Genomic DNA, 22193 nt, shown 5'->3' with positions numbered 1-22193 from the left:
CTGTATTTCTTTTAATATTCTGTGCGCGCATGCGTGTGTTTGTGTGGGTGTAACAGTAATGGCCTGTTATAGTGCAGGGGAAAAAAGCTGCTTAAGTCTTGCTCCAAATTTTTTATTTTTTTAAATATAAGGACAACTTTTGGCACAACAAGTAATGTAAGTAAACATACATATTTGCTATTGAAATCTTGCTTAATTTGTCATCCAAAGTGGCCAAACTAAAGTAAACCTGGGTATTAATTAAAAAAAAAAAACAATTTGTGAATGACAAATAAGTCCCTTTAAAATCATAACATTTGCCATAAAATACTTTCGGTCTGACAGCTTTATATTGTTAATAGCTACCAAAAAATTTGTATTTATTCATTATTAAACATTGTGAACATACAGGCATTTAGCAGGTCATGGACATTCTTATCTTACAATTAAAGATTCCAGTGTAAAAGTAAATATCAATCGCATGATATATGAAAAATTAAATATAAAACATAGGGTATCTAAACATAATACACAATGACATCAATAATTCAAAACTTAATCGGGGGCTACAGAAAATAGTTCTTTGCAATATAACTGTGTGTTCACTTTTGTTTTTCATTAGGGTTAATGTATTGTCCAAATTGAATTAAACCAGAAAAGTGTTAAGGTTTGGAAAGGACCTAGAAAATCTTGCCTTATGTATGTGAAATTTACCAACTACAAGTATAAGATTTGTCATGTAACTCAAAGGTGTATTACTACATTCGAATTTAGTGATAATGTCTTTAGGTATAATTGTTGGTGTCCAGTCTTTTCTGTCTTTACAAAAGATGAAGAGGGGAAGTGACAAAACTGTTTTCGGCTCAGCTTCACAAAAAGTCTGTAACAAATTTGGAAACGATTGTGATACATGTGTGCAAAAATATACTGTACATCAGCCATTAACTGTGTGTGAGTCTCGGATTGTGCAATAAAGGTTGTTGGTTTTTTAAAGTGACGTCATTGTCCGCAGCGACAGCTGATGTGCCAAGTCTTCCGCTCCAGAGCCGCTTCCGCTTCTTCTCCAAACTGCTCTTGAATAGACTTAATTTTAATTTGATAAAGACAGCCAATATGTTGCACAGGGAAAGAATACCGCTGCTATGGGTTTTCTTTCAGGCTGTGGTCTTCGTGGCGTGGTGTTTCACTGATATGGAAACGGGGCCTGGCGCAGGTGTATTGACACAGCCGAACGGTGATCGGTTCAAAATCGAGGGAAGAGCGATAGTTCCGGGGTTGAAAACACAAGACTGGGTGTCCACGGCCAGAATCCTGGTGGAAGGTGAAGAATACGTGGGCTTTTTGAGGTAAGAAACAGCATCAGGTACACCCGTTAGCTAGCGAGGCTAGGTAGCATTAGCATAGCAAAGCTAGCTTATACGGTTGCCTGACGTGATCGCACGACAGCTGCTGTCGGCAGATGGCAGGTCCTAACAGTCCTAGCTAACTAGCTAATTTACAGCTTAATAATTGTGGATGTAACTCGTGCCAATCGGGACAACAACATGGATATTTCATTACTACTTAACGTTAGTTGTTAATGTCACTATGAGCTTAGCCAGGCCTCTCGGTCTCAGTTGCTGTAACCATAACAAACCTTGGCCACCAGAGACGTGTCCATTGTTGCAGTCGTACCACCTCGCATGTATCAATAGTATTGGTAGTAGTTTAAATCAAAGGCTTACCACAAACCATCATAAGCCTCCACTGTGTATCAGTTTTCTAATTAAGCAGTAGCTCGCGGCAGGTAGTGGTATGTTGTGATTATATCGCAGCTAATGGTGCCTTGTTCGGCCCAACGCTCCTTAGCTGCGATATAATCACAACAACATACCACTTATAGTCCCATTCCAATTTAAATAGATTTGTATTAATAAATAGTTATGTTCACAATTAAATTGGCCCTCCTGGACAGGGCATACCGAGGCGCTTGCTGTGGGACTCAGCGCACGCACGTTAAGGTTAGCTTACACTAGCAGTTAGCACAGACTTTTTCATTTGCTCAAGTTAAAAGGCTGTTATATACTTCTGCGTTAACTCCACGCCGTAGCTACGGTGTCGTGACCCTTTCAGAGTTCTGGGTTGCTTTGCATTGCGGTGCATTTCACCGTCATAACGCTAGGGGGTGATAAGTCTCAGGTTATTTGCGAGGTGTCTGTCAGCCAGTTTGTTATGTTAGCAAGCAAACTTTAGCACAACTGCCCACAAAGTACTGCTTGCTGGCGAAGTGCTAATTTCAAAACGTTACTGACATATAGACACTTTACAAACGGATAACCCCGTCACTGTAACCAAAATATGTCTGAGTTTATTTGCAAAGCTTATGTTAGTGAACTAGCACGTTGCTACTCCCCACAGTAGGCTGCTTGAAACACCGACTATCAACACACAGGACAAGTTGACCAATCACAGTCCTTGCAGTCAACGCAAAGTTACAAATTTTTGGAGGTGCACGTCGAGCTACGGCGGAGGGCTCGGAGGGGGGTTTGTGGCAATGCATAGGGGTCTGCTGGGGTATTCCGTTGATTTGATGCAGAAGCATAAATCAGCCTTCACTAACTGATTGAAACGGCAGTAGACCAGCAACTGAACGGTCGAGGCAGCAGTAGAACAGCAACTCTGTGTTCCGCGAGGACTCCATTGTTTTTGTCAATGGAGTCTGGTGGCTTCGAGGAGAGCATAGATAGTGGCTTCTTCAGTTCCCCTGTCGGAAAGGGCTGTCTCTGACGGCAAGGTAAAGCTGTGAAAATATTCTAAATATAGCGTACACTTAAAGTGATACTTTGCCGATTTTAAACCAGCACTCTGTGTCATGGCAGCGTGTCTGCAGATGAACGGCTTCTCTCCATGGCACCAGCAGCTATCAGTTCGTTAACCTCATTCACACTGCTGGGACAGGAAACATCATTGCCTTTATCGCTGGCACAAGGAAGTTTTAAAACACTATGAGGGTAAACAACGAAACACAAGCACTGAGCTGCCCAGGAGTTTGTGTAATAGCTGCATGTTTCCTACAGCAACAAAGCACACGCTATGTCTCGCTCGTCTCTTTTGTTTCTCTTCTGTGAAATAAAGCTGCCTTCAAGTGCGGTCGGAAACATTGAGATCTATAATCGATCTGACGGAAAACAGTAATTGTGAAATATAAAGTGTACTTGTGCTACATTTGGGGGGGACTACCCTAGGCAAATTGCCAGATCGCTGTTTCCCTATCACGTTTTGTTTTTGTCAGAAGCGGTGTGCAACAGAATTAGAGAGCACCGCAACAAACCAGTCAGATTGCTTGATTTGAGCTACCTATTTCATGTAAAGCTATATATTCCAGTTCTTGACAGTGCTTTTTGCTACTAGTATATTATTGAACACCTCTTTTCCAAAACCCTAATGAACTGTATACGTGTGCAGTCTTGACAAAATCCAATTCTTGTTACAGAACTGATGGAAGTTTTGCTGTGAATGACGTGCCCTCAGGATCCTACGTTGTGGAAATTGTCACCCCATCCCATAGGTTTGAACCAGTACGGGTTGATATCACATCCAAGGGCAAAATGAGGTAAGACCTTACTATAGTGAGAAAACAGAAAGGCACAGAAACCACCAGGGTTTTCCGCAGCACTTTGCAGTTAAGGCGCCCGCCTTAACAACACGCGCCTGCCGCCTTAACTAAGTCGTTTAAAAAAATAAAAATAAAAAAAATATATATATATATATCCGCCGTGTTACTCTGTCCTGTTTGAGTGGCTGTAATGTACAAGTCACATCAACACAGTCTGTAGGAAACAAGGTAACGGCGAGTTGTCAAGATACCACCAATCACAACGGAAAGAGCATTTGCTGGCGGTGAGTGTAACTGTCATTTATTCACATTTAAAGGGATATATCGCCATTTCACCGTCGCATCGGAGTTTGTCAACAAATGTACGGGCGGCGGGGGCATGCCGGGGCAGAGACGGGGTGAGTGGACTTACCGGAGCGTTGGCATATGACAGGCAGAGAGCATTTATATATGTATCTCTGTCCTGTTCTTCACATCAGTGAGGCTTTCTTCTCTTGTTTCAACGAAGTGAATACATGACAAAGTGACTGGAACTATCCATCACCTCTTGCGCGTGGATTCTCAACGTCCCGGCTGTTGCCCGGTCTTTGAGACACAGCTGTTGTCGTCTGTTAAATCACTACAAATTTTCTGCTGGAAACCATGTTCACATTGGTTGAGTCAGCCTTGCATATTATTCAGCGTACTGTTTAGAGGCATCTCTAACCCACTGAAGTAAACGTGGCATTTCACAGGGCTCGTCTTGTGAACTACATCAAGACTTCAGAAGTGATTCGCCAGCCATATCCCCTTCAAGTCAGGGCTAATGGCCCTCACACCTACTTCATGAAGAGAGAAACCTGGGGCTGGACAGACTTTCTCATGAACCCAATGGTAAAGAAAATGGATTATGTTGCACTAAACTTGCCTAATTTGTATGATGTATACCCTCAGGGGGGTAGAGAGATTTCCAACAGGTCAAATGAGTTTGGATTGAGGTTAGTGAAGTTTTGATGATTACCAGTTACCAGGTGGTGTGCAAAAGTGTACTGCTTTCAAAGGTTACTCAGTAGTCAAACACACAAGACATGCTCATCCTTAATTCATTGAATGTAGGTTGCCTTTATACATTTTCAGTTCAGACCATTCTATACATACTGTATTCAAGTGTAAAAGATAGATCTCGTTCTCTTGTTTTAAATGTATTGTGTTTGTGGCTCCTGCAGGTTATGATGATGGTTCTGCCCCTGCTGATCATTGTTCTCCTGCCCAAGGTGGTCAACACCAATGACCCAGAGATGAGAAAGGTAAAAACAAATCCCTAATGGTGTTATTTTGGAATAGTATGTACAATGACTTTATCTTGCAGTGCCTCCAAATTGTATTAGATGCATTCTGATTAGTTTAATATGGATTTATTAATTGGCACTAGATAGTGAAAGTTTCTAAAAGACTAGCGCTTAAAATGTCAGTAGTTAAAGGACAACTTGTATTCATGATACCGGGGTGGCCTCTAGCTCACCTGGTACAGCGTGCGCCCCATATTGGCTCAGTCCTAAAAAATATCTTAAAAAAGAAAAGAAAATCATGATATAGGGCTGGGCGTTATATCAATATCATGATATGAGACTAGGTATCGTCTTAGATTTTGGATATCGTAAAGTGATGTCATTTTCTGAACTTACCAGACTGTTCTAGCTGTACTATTATTTGCCTTTACCCAATTACTGTAGTTTATTGTATCCACATGACTAAAATCGAAATGTGAAGATATTTTGTTAAAGCACCAATTGTCGACCCTACAACATCGTCGCAATATCGACATTGAGGTATAAGGTCAAGAATATCGTGATATCAGATTTTCTCTATTTCGCCCAGCCCGATCATGATACCGTATCCCTGCCTCATCTTAAAGTGTGAAATCGATTTATTTTAAATTGATGAAGATTTCCATAGTTTGTCCCCATGCTCCAGTATTCCATCTACAGCTGTTTTCATTTCACTACCGTCTTGACAGGAAATGGAGCAGTCCATGAACATGCTGAACCCCAACCCCGAGCTTCCAGACGTCTCTGAGCTCATGACCAAGCTCTTCTCCGGCTCCAAGGGCTCCAGCAAGGCAGGCAGCAGCAGCAGCAGCAAGGGCACCAGGCCAGCTGTCAAGAGGAGGTAGTACTGTACTGTAGTCCACTCAGTCTGTCTAAAAAAGCTTGAGCTATACCATGGAAGCAAGATTTTTAAGTGGCATTTTTTCCCCTCTGGGTCTATTGTACAGTTTTCTTTATTAGATGTTTTAAGCACATCTTGATTTCTAAAATGCTATTGGAAACTGAAAAAAAAAAAAAGATTTCTTTTTCATACTGCACTGATAGAAATTTCTTAAACCCCTGCAAAAGCTGTTATCATTCATTTGCTCTATACTTTCTACATGTAGCTCTACTACTCATCCATCTTGTCTGTGCTAACCCTCTGGTGTGCATTTCCACTGCTGCTAACTCCACTACCTGAAAGAGGACAATATATAAAGAGTTTTTCTTGCTTTTTTTTCGATTTCAGTAATGTGATTGTGAATAAAGATTAATTGATTTTAAGACTGATAAATTCTTATTTAAAAGCCTAGATAAATAAATTACAATGGTATATAACAACTTTGTTTTTATTTGAGACCATCTTATTTGTTTGAGAGTGAACACATGGCCTTCTCATTTTTTGAATTACTGTGTGGCATACTGTATGGCCAGAATTCACATACTGTACATTGCGTGCCTAAGCTGTAACCATTAAAATGGCAATAATTGGCAGTTCAAATGATGAAAGAGCTGTGTGGTTGTTTTCAAGATCTCTAGAGTGTAACCTTTAATAAAGCAACAGTAAAGTCCATATTAAAGTCACAATAAAATGTGTGTGATAAATGTCCTCAGTTTGTGATAAGTCACTCATAGTTGCTGATGGAATGGATATAACAACAAATGACTGTTCATCATTTATAACATTTGAAAAAACCCAACCTAAGGGTTGAGACCCATGACATGGTCCCAGAAAAAAGTAAATGGCGTTACAAGATGATTAAAGGGATAACAAACGCAGAAAATGTTTCACTTCTTCAGGCCTCTAGCAATCCTTTGTCCAGATTGTCCTGTAGCAGTGTGTAGAGAGCACACAGCTGCTGCTTCAATAAAGAAACTCTATAGACAAAAAGATCTGCACGCTGTACTGATGGCTCATTCGATTTTATTTAACAGATTAACATTTCTACCTAACAGATCTTCGTCAGGCACACTAAAGCCATAACCTGTGATAAGGGGATGATTTTAAGGGGTCACAGAGGTTGAGAACCACAGTTTGTGGCGATTATAGTTTTCTTATGATAAACAAATGCCATGAGAATACCAAAACCAACTGTTAGTCTGTCTCTCAATATTTCTGACTTCTCAGCCCCAAGGCCGTTTGATACATGAAGATGTAAATCTTTAAAAAAAACAACAGGATCATGCATATATGATAAATGATTTATTAAAACAGTTGCGGACTGTAGTTTTTAGCGAACGCTAAGTGTATTTTTATAGACTTTTTTTTTTTTTAAATTGCGGATTCTGCACTGGTGAATCTTTACGGCAGCAGAATGGTGTATGTGGGATTGACTAAAAACAAGCTACAGTGCCCATGTTCATTGTAATAAAAGAACATGTCACCCAATGGAACAGTGTGGTTTAATCTTAGGTTTTTAGTAGTTTTTGGACAACAATGGAGGTTTATGAAAGAGGAATAAGCTATATCAAGCTTTGGCTACAAGTCACTTTGTTGTTGGTTTTGGTCTTTTCACAGTTTTTGTTGACCATAAGAAAAAGATCAAATATCACCATACTTCCTTTAATAATGGAGTTGCATCAGACTGAAGTGGCAGAACGTCTGCACTGCCATGGAGTCTTGGGACCAGCGAGACCTCTAATGACTTCTCTGACAAGCTCTGTTCTCCACTTAGCAACAGTCATGCTATTTGTACATGTTATCCATGGCAAGTTTTATTTTGATGCTGTTGGAGCGGATAATACCATTTCTCAAGTACAAATGTACAAATCAGATCAGATTCAAAACATTTGATGTTGAAAATGTTCATGCTGACAAAAGTATAATTCTGCCTCTGAGTTTGTATTCCACTGTTCAAATCAGTACACACAGACTCCATTTCACAAAACTGAGCACACTGACAATGAGCACAGGTTCATTATCAAAGCTCTTTTGCCTCGGCAGAACAAAAGTCAACTAGTTTAGGGAGATAACATGACATTTCATCATTAAAAGACATAGAAGTGCAATAATGTACAACAGCATCACTCATCCATTAGAGAGACATGGTGGCTTCATTATGTTTAAATACCAAGTTTTTTTTGTTTTTTTTAACAGCAATCTGAATATTGACGGGAATAGAGATGTGATCTATTAACAAATGTCATGTTACCACTGTGAAACTAATGCAACTGTAAATGCACAGAAATGTACAGATTAGCCCTTGAACACAAGATGAAATATTGATTGCAAGAGCCAAGATAGAAAACACACACATCCACTAAACACTGATATACACTAAGCATTTACATATACCAATTGGGAGGTGTAAAATCCAACAGAATCAGTGAAATATATTGTTTCTACTATAAATGACTTTGAAATGTGTAACTCTACAATATGTCCTTTATATACAGTGCATGTGAGCAATAAAATAAAGGAGGATTATATAAGGTTTAAAGGTCCTTTAGAGGTTTACCCTCATGCTCATACACTATGTCCGTTAAAAGTATGTTGTTACTAGTTCCTGTAATCATTTCTCCTTTCCACATTGGAGTGACTCCGTCAAGTGACTCCAATGAATGAGATTTGCGCCAAATCCACAGTCCTCCTTACTATTAAAAATGTATTTAAAATGTTAGCCAAGGCTAAAGCAGTATATGGCTTCAGCAGTCTGTCAGCAGATAGCCTGATCCCATCATCGCTCAATGAGAAGATATTCTGATAATTCAACTCAACATTTTTTTGTTTTTGTAATTGGTTACCTGTCATCAGTGTTAAACATAAAGAATCACTACTGTCCAGCAATGTGTTTACTTGAAAAACAACAACTTCAGATCTATGAACATGCAAATAGTTTTTACTTTGGAGTCATGTTACAGTTCGCTTTAAGAGATCGTTTTACCACCAGTATGAAGAGGAGGAAAGATGAACTCTTTGTCATTTTCAAACTTGTAGTTTTCAGCCCTAACCAACACTGACTCAGGTGACATCACTTGAGGCAAATTATCAGACTTTGTGCAGCTCCATCAAGAGCCACGAAAGGCTTTATACTTTTTCACATATGTAGTAGTACTCCCCAACACCTGTAAACAGACTTTGATGTTTAAAATCAGTGGAGTTCCCCTTTGAAATAGATTCATATAATAATCTGAACCCATTTTTTTAACTTTTGTAATAATGTGTCGTCACTACTGGGTTTTACTTTTCTGCAATAATCTGGAGCATCGGTTTAAGTGCTGCATCAGACTCATCTCATTTTCTATCAACATGTACTTTAACACAAAAATAACATGCAGCACCTCATGCTATAGGTGACCGCCAACTACAGTATATATCAAGAACATCCACATGTGGGCAAAAGCAATAAGTCTGCTTTATATTGCAGTTCGCCACATTAAGTCATTTAATTGTTGACGTTTGGGTTTTGTCCACACCAGTACAGCTTGTCCTCCCCTCTCCTCCTCCTCTTCCTCCACTGGCAGAGCAGAAGCATGCGGAAGGTCTTCTGAAAAGTCTTGTTGCAGAGAGCGTAGCACATGGGGTTGATGGTGCTGTTGACGTAGCACAGCCAGTAGCCCAGGTGCCACAGGGACGTAGGGATGCACTCGGCACAGAAAGTGGAGATGAGCACCATGATGTTGTATGGCGTCCATGTAAGGATGAAGGCCAGGAGGATGGCACTGAGAGTCTGGGCCGCCTTCTTCTCCTTCACAAGCACCATCCTCTTCCTCTTGGTGATCTGGTTCTTCAGGACGGGGTCAAGGGGTTTGGAGGTGGTGGAGGAGGAAGGGGAGGCGTTTGTGGTGGGCTGCTCTGCTTCAGGCAGGCAGGGTGTGGCAGTTGTAGCGTTGCCATTTTTACCCTTTGAGCCAGGTTTCAATTTATAAGAGATGTGTTTTTTACTGCTCTTCTTTTGAGGAGTGGAAAAATACAGAGCTTCTGTATAATCACTCACCTGCCCGTTCTTATTACTTTGTCCACTACCTTGCTCTTTGAAAGATCCCTGTGGTGTTTCTATTGAAACATGCTGCTCCTCCTCTTCAGATGAGGAGTAGCTGTTGAAGGAAGTGATCTGATCTGCTTTCACCCATGCATCATCTGATCTGATGGTAGTTTTAGTGGCATTACTTTGGTTGGATGAGGACCACGAGGCCTGACTCCGATCTCTCCTTTCTCTGGTGAAATGAAAGCAAGAATGAATGATAGTTTTCTGTTGTTTAGTCCCCTCTAGAACATTTTCAGTTGCGAGCCCTTGCAGCTCTGCCAGATCTTTGGTCCGTCTCTGCGTCTCCTTGTAGATCCTACAGTAAAGGATGGTCATAACGGAGACAGGGATGTAGAAAGCAGCAATGGCTGTCCCAAATGTGATCACAGGCTCTGTTAAAAATTGGATCTGGCACTGGTCAGGAGGCACTTTTCTCTCTCCTACAAAGTACTGCCAGCATAGAATGGGTGGTGCCCAGAGGACAAAAGACACCAGCCATGCAAGGCCGATCATGATGGCAGCTCTCTTTGGAGTCCTTTTAGCCCTGTAAGTTAGCGGCCTTGTGATGGAGAAGTACCTGTCGAAGCTGATGACGAGTAAGTTCATAACTGAAGCATTGCTGGCTACATAATCCACTGATAGCCAGAGATCACATGCAAGGTTTCCTAAGGACCAGTAACCCATCAGGATATATGTGGTGTATAAGTTCATGGACAACGCTCCTATGATGAGGTCAGCGAAAGCCAAACTCAGTAGGTAGTAGTTGTTTACAGTTTTCAGCTGGCTGTTGACTTTGAAGGACAGCAGCACCAGCACGTTACCAACAATGGTTATCAAGCTGACAATGGCCGATACAGTAGCAATGGTTATAACCTCCCAAACATTGTGGGGAGCGGCCTGGGCATGTGATGTTGGTGTGTTGCTGGCGAAAGTGCTGTTTGGAGGGTTTACATCCATTTTGTTATCAGTCTGCATTACCATTGACAGGTCAGAGAGAGGTGCCCGTTTGTGATTCCATTAAGAATTTTCCTGAAATAAAAAGAAAAGCATTAGTGATTTGTTGATTGATTTGTTATATATATATTTATTATAATATTATTATATTATACTGATGATGTGTTGTTGCAATAGTAATCCTGCTCAGTACGAGAGGAACCACAGGTTTGTTATATTATATTTATTATAATTAATATACATATATTTATTATAATTAATATATATATATATATATTTTTTTTTATTCACAAGAACCTTCAAGCTGTTCTGAAATGTAATTTATTTCAATACACCTCGAAACTTAATATAATAGAATGCATGATAGTTACTGAAAACAATAACATGTTTATTTTTGTATGTAAACATTTTTTTCATTTTAAATTGTATTTATTTTACCCTCGATGAATGGTAGCCTATTTTATATTTCCGGTATTCCTTGAATTATTATATTGTTTAAACTGTTGCTTGTTTCCCATTAGAATAATTAAAAAAAATGTTGACATGCAACTCTGAAATGTAAAATTGATTATTGTCTATACTTCCGTCCACAGATTAAATTATGTATTTTGGTCCAAATGAGATTTGGAACCTACAATCGCCATTTTGTTGTAGGACACCATTCAATGTAACACTCATTACGTTCAACGTTGTGGTGTCACATGCTAAACTGTTCGGCCACAGTTGACAGCAATGGAGGTTAGACCGAACAGAAGCAGGGGAGGCAGTTGGAAAAGAGGTGGTCGGGGTGCAAACGACAGCGGCAGTTTTGGCGGTGAACCCCGGGGCAGAGGGAGAGGAGGCCGCGGCCGGAGTAAAAGAGACCACTACCGCGGTCGTGGACGCGGGGGAAGCGCCCTTGCAGCGGAGTTCCAGCACCGGGTGAGAGAGCATGGAAGTTGAGTTCCATAGGCTGCCCTAGTATCCCGCTCTAACGTTACCAAACCGCATTGAATTTGTTTTTTAATTTTGTAGTTTGGTCACCAAGAAAACGCACACAGTTCTTGGACGATGATGTACAACTTAATAGGACCTCCTCTTCAACTCGGCCTAAAAGTGATATTAAAGTCAGTGTAAATGTCCGCTCATTTGCATCAAAAACGTTTAAATATCGAAAGTTTCTATAAACAAAGTTAACGTTAGGCTTTGTAGATAGATAACCTGAATGCCAAGTTAGGCAAGGTGATATGACGTCAACACGTTTGTCAATAGGCTCGTTCGAGATGAACTGCGCCTTGCCTGTAAAGTGAACGAGAGCAGAAGCCAGCAGCCGGGGGCGGTATCCGCTATCCGCTGTCAAGTGGGACAGTTTCCAGCCGTTTCCAGCAACCTTCAGGCTGAACAGGAAGTCACATAAACACTCACATCCTGTTAAGTCCGATTCCGATTTAATCAAATGTTATCAGACCCATATATCAGCTTGAACACAGTCTCCAGTTGTTTTTGTTATGACAGAGTAGCTGTCAAAATGATCTACATGCGATCTGTGGCTGATTTTAATTAACAACAAGCTGTAGATGATCCGTATTCTGAACAGATTTAGTCTCTGATTTCTAAATGTAACCATCAGCCACACATGTGTTCTGTACAGAATAGAATAAGCCTTTAAATCAGACAAATAGCAATCAAAATCCCTCTAATTCAAAAACAATAACAAGTTTATATAAAACGTCATCATGTTGAGTCGATTCTGAACCAATCATCTGTTAGATCAGCTGAGAGGCAGGTGTTTCCCAGCATGCCCTGGGTCTTGCAGTCGGTGAAAAACAACTGCCTGCGTCTCAAACCTTATATACTGTCTATGTCTCAAACCTGCGGCCACCTTGATCTCGTGAGGTTATCGTTGCCCACGTGTGCATGACGTCAGAGCAAGTCGGGATATGTGCTGCGTTCATAGACATCGGAAGAACATTTTTCCGAGTGAGAACGTCATCGTTCACGTCCCTTCCTGTGGGAATCGGAGGTGGGAAACTCGGGCTAGATTTTGCTAACCGAGTTTCCCAGTTGGTGACGCGTTGTTGACGTTTGATGTAGGCGACTTTGGTTCACTGAACATATTTCAATGACAATAAACTGTTTATTGTGGACAAACGCCTCTGCCAAGAAACATACACAGACATGTTTGCAGCACAAGTCGGACACAAATCTAACCGGCATGCATTGGGCAGCGATCGCCGGTGATCGATTCTGCGCAGACCTGGCTCATCTCGAACGAGCCTAATATGTGGCTTTTTTTCCACACAATCTATCATAGCGATAGCATTTGTAGAGTTGAGTCACATTCAATATAACTAGCCACAGTTCACTGGTTGATTGCTGCGCATTAGAGAAGCGGGTTTGTGTCAGCATAATCACTCCACCCCCTTTACTGTGACTTACATGCATAATGCACATCATGTCATCCTGTCAGTATGTATAGATGTATTAGACTGAGAGTGATCAAGCTCTTGAACACTCTTCCACACTGTTGGATATGACACTAGAGAGTTCAGCTTCATTTCCACTGGGATGTTTGTCAGTTGATGCTCCTGCCATGGTAACAGGTACATAATTACAGTAAAAGGGAAACAATAGGGGCTCTGTAATGATTGCTATCAAACAAATCTCCTTTGGTACGTAGGGGCTCCTTGATTGCAATCATGAAAAAAATCTCCTTTGATGGATACATAGCTACCACGGTGCCACGGAGTTATGACACAGCACCAGAAAAACTAAGCATGCTTTGCCCCCAACACAACCGCACATTTCCATGACAACCTTAGTAAAGGTTTGTGCAGCTATGTCACAAAGCAGCAAGAAATCTATGACACAGACAAATTAGTTCAGTTTTGGATGTTCGTTGTCATACAGTGCGGCATGCCTTTTACCTTGACCCTTTTTGTTAGGTTTAGCTACCAATCATGAATAGGAGCTATGTGTTAGTGACCACTAATGTGTGTGGCATTATACACACATTTTACATGTCTTAATGACTTTTTCACACAATCTGCCATTTCTGTATGTTGTGATCTACACCAGCTGAATGACACCAAAGAATTTAATATCAAAATGCAGTTCCTTTTGTTTCTGGAAAGATGGTGTATTTCAGAGGTTATGTAATTGTGTGCCAGTTGGTGCACATACATTTCACAACCAACAATTCCGGTGGGAACATGGTACAGGAAAAGGAAGATGTAGAATGACCTGCACATTGTCTCCTTAGGACTCTGAAAGACAATTTTTGGTCACATTAATGTAGGATAAAAAACGGGGACCTGCAGTGTCTTTTTTGCAGATCATTGCACCTGCAAAATGTTGTTTATGTGTGCCCCCTGATAATTGCAAGAAGGTACGGTAGTACCTTTATGTGTAATGTTCGAGGGCTGCAACTAACGATTATTTTCATAATCGATTAATCTGCAGATTATTTTCTCGATTATACGTTGAGTCTATAATATGTATATCTCAAGTTGGCGTCTTTTAAATAGCTATTTTCTTTTCTGACAGCAACACTCTAAAACTAAAAGATATTCAGTTTATAATGATACAAAACGGAGAAAAGCAGCAAATCCTCAGATCTAAGGAGCTGGAACCAGCAAATTTTTTGACATTTCTGCTTGAAAAGTAAAACGCCAATTATTTTCTGTCGACCAGTCAGCTCTACAGTGTTCTTCTCTTAATTTGATTGTGGTCAAAGGCTTTTTGAACTTTGGAACACTTTATAAAGTCTGTCCTATCTAGGGTTGGGTATCGTTTGGGTTTTTTCCGATAGCGGTTCTAAAACGCTACTTTTAAAACAGTACTGGTGCCTGAACCAAAATATATATAATATATTTATAATGTATATAAAATATAAAAAAGGAGCACAAAGTGACAGTTGGCGACATTAAAGAACGGCTTGTTTATTGCTAAGGCCATATGGTCACAGTTAAATGATTGATTAATAATGTAATAACAATAACTTATAACAATGACTTATTTCACCAGTAAATTGCTGGTAAACGACAAAAACAAGCACCAGAGGGGAAAAGGGTATTTCACAAAAACTTCAAATGCACCACAAGGCTGGCGAGTTTCAAGTAAACGCACCGTCTGTGTTGTTTTTCCGACAACGGCAGCTGCCTGCGGACTATTACGTCCCGGTGTTGGAATCCTCTACAGAGAAATACAATCACACTTTACACCGCTTAACGTAAGCTGTCAGCATTTTAACCATTGTGTTTAATCCAGCTACTAGCTAACGGTAACGTAGCGTCCCGTGCAGCGATGCTTCTGAAAAAAAAAAAAAAGTCAGGCACCGAAATGTTCGTTCTTATTTGGTCTCGTTACTACCATTTACGTCGGAACCGGTGCCCTATTGGCACCGCGTTTCGGTACCCAACCCTAGTCCTATCCATGTGTCCCACACTACCATCTTGTTTCTTGGGAAATTATTGAATCATGGTTACCTAGTAATCAGTTTGCCTTACAGATGCTCCATGTAAACTAAACTGGTTAAATTAGCTTGATGGAATAAAGTGGATTAAAGCTAAAAGCGTCAGTATGCAACAAAACAAAGTGCTTTAAACTTCTTCAGTCACTTTTCATGAATACAATTGTCCAGAAGTGTGCATCATTATTCCCATTTGTAACTTGAATCACAGATTCCTCCTTGTTCTCTTTTAGGATCAAGATGAAGGGGACAACTTTCAGGGGGAAGGCGACCGGATGGAGGTGTTCTCCAGGAGGAAACTGGAGTCAAACTGGGACCGTTATGAGGTGACAGAGAGGCCGGAGCCTGATGATGACACGCCCACACAGAGAGGAACAGACTACCACGTCCTGCTGGGGTCAGCAGGTAACATCGGTTTGCTTTGCCAACCACACCTGTAGTGGTCAGTCAGCCATGAGCAGGAGAGACAAGTCAGGCATCTGAGCTTCCCAAAATATTGAAATATTCCTCTAATGCTTAGTTTCTTTGACATAGATTTGTCTACTCAACAAAGAAAATAAAGCCAATGCTACAAAAGCTTAAAGGAATACTCCACCCTCAAAATTATCATTTATTTATATAGCAATTACTACCATGTTACCTTGAATTCTTGAATAAAAATGTTTTTTCTTGCATGCCTCCACGTTTAAAAAAAAATCTGTTTATTGATAGAAAATGCACAGGAAATACATAGAATAAAGTGGGTATCAGTAGAAAAATAATAATTTCCATTTTTTTCTAACCTTTTTCTTCAAACATCCATCATAAACATCATTCATCAAAATACCTTGAACTAGCATTACAACACTACAAATAAAAGATCAAGAGTAAAGAAAAATCTAAAATTAAATGTAAAAGAAAAAAAAAAAAAAAAAAAGGGGGACGGGGGACATCAAGGCATCATATCGAAATGCCATAGTAATACTTATAATAACAGCCTTAGTAAATCGTTATGAGCCTGTGTACCACGCATTCTAAAAAAAAAAAAAGAAAAAAAGTGGAAATGTAAGGTAGATTGTATGGCTTCGGACTCCAGTTCTTTTAAGTTCTCAAAGTAGGTAATGATGGGTTGCCATCTCAAGTAAAAGTTTTTCATTGACCCTCTCAACGTAAATTTCACTTTTTCTAACTTAAGAAAAAGCATAACATCCTCCAGCCAACGGGCTAGCGATGGAGGTGTGGTGGGTTTCCACCCTAGAAGGATTCTACGGCCGGCAAGCAGAGAGGTAAATGCAATAACATCGGACTGGGCTCTAGTAACTGTTTCTGAGAGGATACCAAATATCGCGATCAAGGGGTTCGGCTCGATGGTTATATTGAGAGCCTCAGATAAAATTTGGAACACTATTTTTTATTCAAGAATTCAAGGCAAAACAGGGTGAGTAATTTATATACAAATGATAATTTTGAGGGTGACAAATTCTCAGTCCATTGTATTTGCTGCTCCACCATCTTGCTTACGTTTTTACTAATAATGAGCAAGCCATCATTGGATTCAAAAGAGTGTATTCAACTTTTGTGTTGACTTTTAATTTGTGTATTAGCCTTCTCCTGGGATAACGACATGGAAAATTCACTCTGTGTCAAATACTCCACTGAGTTTCATTGTACTAATTTGAAGTTGTCTCTGTATCCTAATTAGTTAAAAGGAAATGTGTGTGTTGGACACAGCTGTCAGACTGCTTCATAGAAAAAGCCTTGTTTGTCTTTGTTTGCTAATTTCATCCTTAGTGGTCTGTGTTTTAGCCCCCTGGGCTCTTGACAGTCCCATCCCTGTTTCTGTTGATATTTCATCTCCCAATGGAACACAAGTAGAAATCTCAGTGCTCTCTTATTAGGGCAGAGCTTGAGATTTTATTTATTTATATATGACTAATTAATAGATAACAGGCCGAATGTGTCACATTTAGCTAAATTTCAAAGCTCCCAAGCGTGCAGTAATTTAGCAATATTGCTCTGTCTGTTGGCTTTCTAGCGTTGCACTTCATGTATTATTAACTGTGGTTTAAAAGTCATGGAATGTTTGGTTTTATATTATCTAGTGTTGTTTCATTTGGATTTTATATATCAACAGGATGTGATTTGGGTATTAAGATGCCATTATTCAAATGAGGGTTACACCAACACATTGACCTTGTGTTAATTAACAAACATCAACCACCAGTCATTTTGTGCTCAAATGATTTGGTTTCCTTTTTTACAACGATGGCATGTAAATGAATTCGAAAGCATGTAAATGAGATTTTCCTTTCTTGCACATTTTATGTTTAAAGAAAAAAGATGTATTATCCATTTATGTTTTGGTACATTTTAAAAGCCTGTTGTGGGTTTCATAATGTTTGAAGCTGCACTAAGTCAAATGACATGTGTCATTTTAAAATAGTTTGCTAACGGTGACAAACAGAGAATAATCAGCTGACTGCCGTTCCCCATCAGATCTATGGATCATTTTAGTGGTTTTCAGCTCGTTGTTTTGGTTTTATGGCCCACAACTGTACTGTTTTGGTTCAGTCTTACAGCTCTCATCAGTGTTATCTTCAGAACCTGTTTCAGTGAAAAGCTCCAACAACCCACTGTGTGCTCCACCAAACAACAGCCAAATTTAGTGACTTTTTGACCGATTTGGTCAGCACAATGGAGCCTTTAACACCATAACAGCCTGATACAACCCCAAATACAGCCCCAAACAATTAATTCAAGTGTAGTTTCAGAGTCTTGGAGTTATAGAAATATAATACAATTCTGGGAGGAACACTATAATTATACAAATGTATGTATACCATTAAAATGAATACATCTACAAGATATGTCTTTAAAATATTGTTTTTATTATCAACCTTTAGGGGCAACCCACATTTGTCAAGCTATTAGTTAAGCATTTCTGATGGATGTGAAAAGTGAAATAGGCCATATTTGGACCAAATTTATTGAATTCAACATGTTATTAAATACTCGCTGAGCAAGTACGGTACATTATTCAGCGTAAAGTCTGACCAGATGTTTTGAACCAGCCATGTTTGATGGTGTTTTATCTATCTATCTAGAAGTTGACTCCTGATCATTTGTGCATGACTTGCTGTTTTTTTTAGCAGTAAGTTATGCCATTTTTAACACAGGATGGGTGTTTAAGCAGCTAAGTTTTTATAGGATTGTTTTTTTTTTTTCTTCCTCACGCCATTGGAGAGTTAGAGAGTGTTGCATCGCCGTGTCTCTCTCCCCTTCCCTTGTAGCATAAATGCCAAAGGTGCTCCTGTGAGTTGTTTGACTCGAATCTCTCGTCTCTGTGTTTTGCCCACATTGTCAGATTAGTCATGCCGTACAGCAAGAGGCTGCCGCTCTCTAGAGGATAGTTAATTGTACGTGGGAGTTGATGCTTTCAAGAGTCGTTTTTCTGGCCAATTAAGGTTGCCGTGAAATCAGGAATCTGCCACAGAAACCTCCCCTTTTCTCTTGGCTTAAGTAAGAGTACTTCTTATTAGAATACTTCTTATTGTGGAGCGTATTTCTCTGTCACTTATTGTAGCCAAGGTGTTGAAGTGTTGAGTATTCTGGTTGGCAAGAATATGCAGAATGTGCAGATGTTATGTTGTATTTTAGGATAGAAATGGCTTAGAGCAGTGCTCCTCAACCTTTGAAATGTATCTTACGAGATTCAGAATCCCAGAGCAGAGAGGTCGAGAGCAGTGCTTTACCCACAGTCTGTTGGAGGCGTTAGATGTGAGTGAGATTGAGAGCTGATTTTGCAACATTTTAGTATCAAATAAATACAATAAGCAGTATGCCATAATCTAAATACAGGGATGCTGCCTGTCATAAGAAGCCACTGATAATGACTCAAAGAGACTGATAATGTTGCCATCCACTGTTGTCAGAGCTGAGCACATATGAACAACCTAAAACAAAACTTTTTTAAATATATATCTGTGTGGGTGGAGATTGTTTTGTACTACCTGACATTAAGGGGCAGAAAGCATTGAAGTTTTGTTAAAGCAAGACCATGTAACTTTTGAAAAATTTTTTTAGAGCTGAAACAGTTAGTTGATTAATTGATTGACAGAAAATTAATCTGCAACAGTGTCGATAATCGTTTTACAAATCTTTCAAGCCAAACTTGTTCCAGCTTCTCAGATGTGTAAATTGCAACTTTTCTTTGTTTTCCATGAAAGTAAACTGAAAATCTCTGGGTTTTGGACTGTCAGCAAGATCAAACAAGGAATAGGGAAACTTTTGTTGTTTTTCAACCTGGACCCTATTTTCCTGTTTTTTTGCTAAGTGACTGAAGGGAACAGCAATCTTTGACATTGGTCAAGTATTAAGCAAGATGGCTGCAGTCTGCAGTCAGCGAAACAAGCTACATTGTAATCTATTGGGCAATTGCGCACCTTCAATTTACGTCCACAAAAGTGCTTGTTTTGCCACTGACAGGGTCAGATTATTTTTATATATATATATATATATATATATATATATATAAGGTGTCTGACAACATTATGGAAAGGATTTCTAAGGAGGTCGACCTTTCTGTTAAAGAGTGATTATTTTTTTAAACATAAAAACATCAGCGAAATTGCTCTCACTATAGCCACCAGACTCTATCTAAATAAACAGTAATTTTATCATTGTAAAATACACTGCATTCAAAGTCGACAGACACAAAATAAAACTATGAAAAGCCGTTTTGGTTCGTCTTTTCACTTTTCCAACAATTGCAACTCTTTTGGTTGAAATAAACACACAGTTTACTGATTACATGTGAAAATATGCTGGCTCTATACATGCTAAAAGTATTGTTATTTTAAATGGAGTCTGGTGGGTTTAGCGATATCGATCTGTGAGCTGTTTCGGGTAAAACAAAGAGGATTTTACTCTTTTAAAAAGGTCTATCTCTGTAAGGATCCTTTCCATAATGATGATAATCTGAGCCTTTCAATGGCAAAAACTGCACTTTCAGTGGACCAAATTAAGGATGCACATTTGCCCTATAGGGCTACATTGCAGCCTGGTTCGCGGCTGCTGGTCACAGCATTCTTGCTCAATACTGGATTGTTGGTCCCATCAGTCACTTACACACAAAAACATAAGAAAATAGGGTCCAGGTTGAAAAAAGTTACCCTTTAAGGAAATTGTGATGCACATTTTTTATTAACATCACATTAATCGAGAAATTTGGCAGATTAATCGATAATGAAAACAATCATTAGTTTACAGTCACATTTACTTTGAACATACACATCACAAACCTCAGTACGACACTCGATACACAGCTCATGAGTGATAAAAGCAAGATGGTGAAGGAGATGAGATAGCAGTTACAATGTCAAAATTAGCTAGTAAGTATAAAGCATTCCCCAGAATAAAAATACAAATAAAAGAAAATAAAAGATAAGTAAAAAGAAAAATCACCCACAAATATACATTCAGGTCAGAATTTTCAGTTTCACAAGGTGGTCTTGGATGGACAGTGTAATCTGCGACCATGCCTGGATGGTTGTTAGTTTGGCCTTGTTGAGGCGTGTAGTTGTACACTCAAGAGAAGTAATAGGCAGTTAGCCAGTATTGTGTTATGGGTAGATTAGGATGGATCCAAAGCCTTAAAGGTCCCATGACATGGTGCTCATTGGATGCTTTTATATAGGCCTTAGTGGTCCCCTAATACTGTATCTGAAGTCTCTTTTATATAGGCCTTAGTGGTCCCCTAATACTGTATCTGAAGTCTTTTTCCCGAAATTCAGCCTTGGTGCAGAATTACAGCCACTAGAGCCAGTCCCACAATGAGCTTTCCTTAGGACGTGCCATTTCTGTGTCTGTAGCTATTGAGGAGGAGAGAGAGGTGGGCAAGGGCGAGAGTGGCGGTGTGGCCTTGACCAACTGCCACTTTGCTCGTTTGAAAGCCATGATGCCTCTCTCTCATGGGTGGGCCAAATTCTCTGGGCGGGCAAAGCAGAGAAAGGGAAGATTCCAGGTCGACCCGTATAAGCTTTCATTTTCTCAAAGGCAGAGCAGGATACCCAGGGCTCGGTTTACACCTATCGCCATTTCTAGCCACAGGAAGGCTGGGGGAACTCATATTAATGTTAAAAAACCTCATAAAGTGAAATTTTCATGCCATGGGACCTTTAATGGTCTGTGAATCGTTCATCGTTAAGAAGGCACAGGGAGGGACTACGTTGTATGACAACATCCAGTAGTGATGACACTATAGAAAATACACTATGGATAATACTAAAGTATTAGTCCAGAAGAGTCTGATTGGGGTGCACTCCCAAAACATGTGCATTGTTGTGCCAAGTGCCTGATGTGGGCAGTGAGTGCAAATAGGATTTGGTACTAATTTCATTTTGAAGCATTTCAATGGGGAAGCATATGCCCGATGTATCAGCTTGTGTATGTGTATGAGTTGATGCGCAAGATTTTTTGAAGCACTACTCAGGTTTTCCCATATATTTTCCCATAATAGAACTGGGCCCAGTGTCTTCAATTCCCTTTCCCACACCCTTTCTACAGCTAGGTGTCCCGAATGGTGAAGGAGTATCGCATTGTAAATGACTGTTACAGTCCCTCTGGAGTTTTGCATGGGTCTGACCCACTTCTCCATGGGGTGCTCCGGAATCTGCTGATCCCAGGGCACTGCATAAGCCTTCATAGCAGATCTCAGCCTAAGATAGAGGAAATATGATGTACCTGGCAGATCAAAGTTGTTTTTTATGTCTAAAAATTGGCGCAGTGCTGCATTGTCAAATAAATCACTGAAGACAGTGACTCCTTTACGAGCCCAACATGGAAATACAAATGGCTTCCCACCTGACTGAAAGTTATAATTGTAATTGTAAAGTTTTATGAAATTTACTTGTTACACCCAGCATTTTTCGTTTTTTCTCCAGACATTAAGGGAATTGACTATGATAGTCCCATAATGTAACTAG

At 39.8% G+C, this 22193-nt stretch overlaps 3 protein-coding genes across 3 annotated transcripts in view; 2 read left to right on the top strand and 1 right to left on the bottom strand.

The window, feature by feature from the left end:
- The first annotated feature begins 973 nt into the window (after positions 1 to 973).
- Positions 974 to 6469, top strand: emc7b (ER membrane protein complex subunit 7b). The gene is made up of 5 exons (XM_078274310.1): positions 974 to 1325; positions 3452 to 3571; positions 4309 to 4447; positions 4780 to 4860; positions 5571 to 6469. Exons 1-5 carry the CDS (start codon positions 1093 to 1095, stop codon positions 5724 to 5726), a joined length of 729 nt encoding a protein of 242 aa, XP_078130436.1. The 5' UTR covers positions 974 to 1092; the 3' UTR covers positions 5727 to 6469.
- Positions 6470 to 6774: 305 nt separating this feature from the next.
- On the bottom strand, positions 6775 to 10842 carry chrm5b (cholinergic receptor, muscarinic 5b). The gene has a single exon (XM_078274308.1). The coding sequence runs from the start codon at positions 10806 to 10808 to the stop codon at positions 9246 to 9248; it is 1563 nt and encodes a 520-aa protein (XP_078130434.1). The 5' UTR covers positions 10809 to 10842; the 3' UTR covers positions 6775 to 9245.
- Positions 10843 to 11468: 626 nt separating this feature from the next.
- Positions 11469 to 22193, top strand: part of aven (apoptosis, caspase activation inhibitor) — a 40365-nt gene continuing 29640 nt past the window's right edge. The window contains exons 1-2 of the mRNA XM_078274490.1: positions 11469 to 11702; positions 15465 to 15636. Of these exons, the coding sequence (XP_078130616.1) occupies positions 11514 to 11702; positions 15465 to 15636 (361 nt within the window). The 5' untranslated portion in view covers positions 11469 to 11513. The remainder of the gene's footprint in view (positions 11703 to 15464; positions 15637 to 22193) is intronic.

Source organism: Sander vitreus, chromosome 18 (genome assembly GCF_031162955.1).
Source record: "Sander vitreus isolate 19-12246 chromosome 18, sanVit1, whole genome shotgun sequence".
In the NCBI taxonomy this organism is placed as follows: domain Eukaryota; kingdom Metazoa; phylum Chordata; class Actinopteri; order Perciformes; family Percidae; genus Sander; species Sander vitreus.
This window is presented reverse-complemented; position numbering and strand designations above follow the sequence as displayed.

What these genes read in the sequence shown, in the direction of transcription:
- emc7b (XM_078274310.1), top strand. Translation starts at nt 1,093, where the DNA reads ATGTTGCACAGGGAAAGAATACCGCTGCTATGGGTTTTCTTTCAGGCT. An exon ending in ACATCCAAGGGCAAAATGAG is followed by an intron (nt 3,572 to 4,308) that starts GTAAGACCTTAC and finishes GGCATTTCACAG; the next exon opens with GGCTCGTCTTGTGAACTACA. An exon ending in ATGACCCAGAGATGAGAAAG is followed by an intron (nt 4,861 to 5,570) that starts GTAAAAACAAAT and finishes CCGTCTTGACAG; the next exon opens with GAAATGGAGCAGTCCATGAA.
- chrm5b (XM_078274308.1), bottom strand. Translation starts at nt 10,808, where the DNA reads ATGGTAATGCAGACTGATAACAAAATGGATGTAAACCCTCCAAACAGC.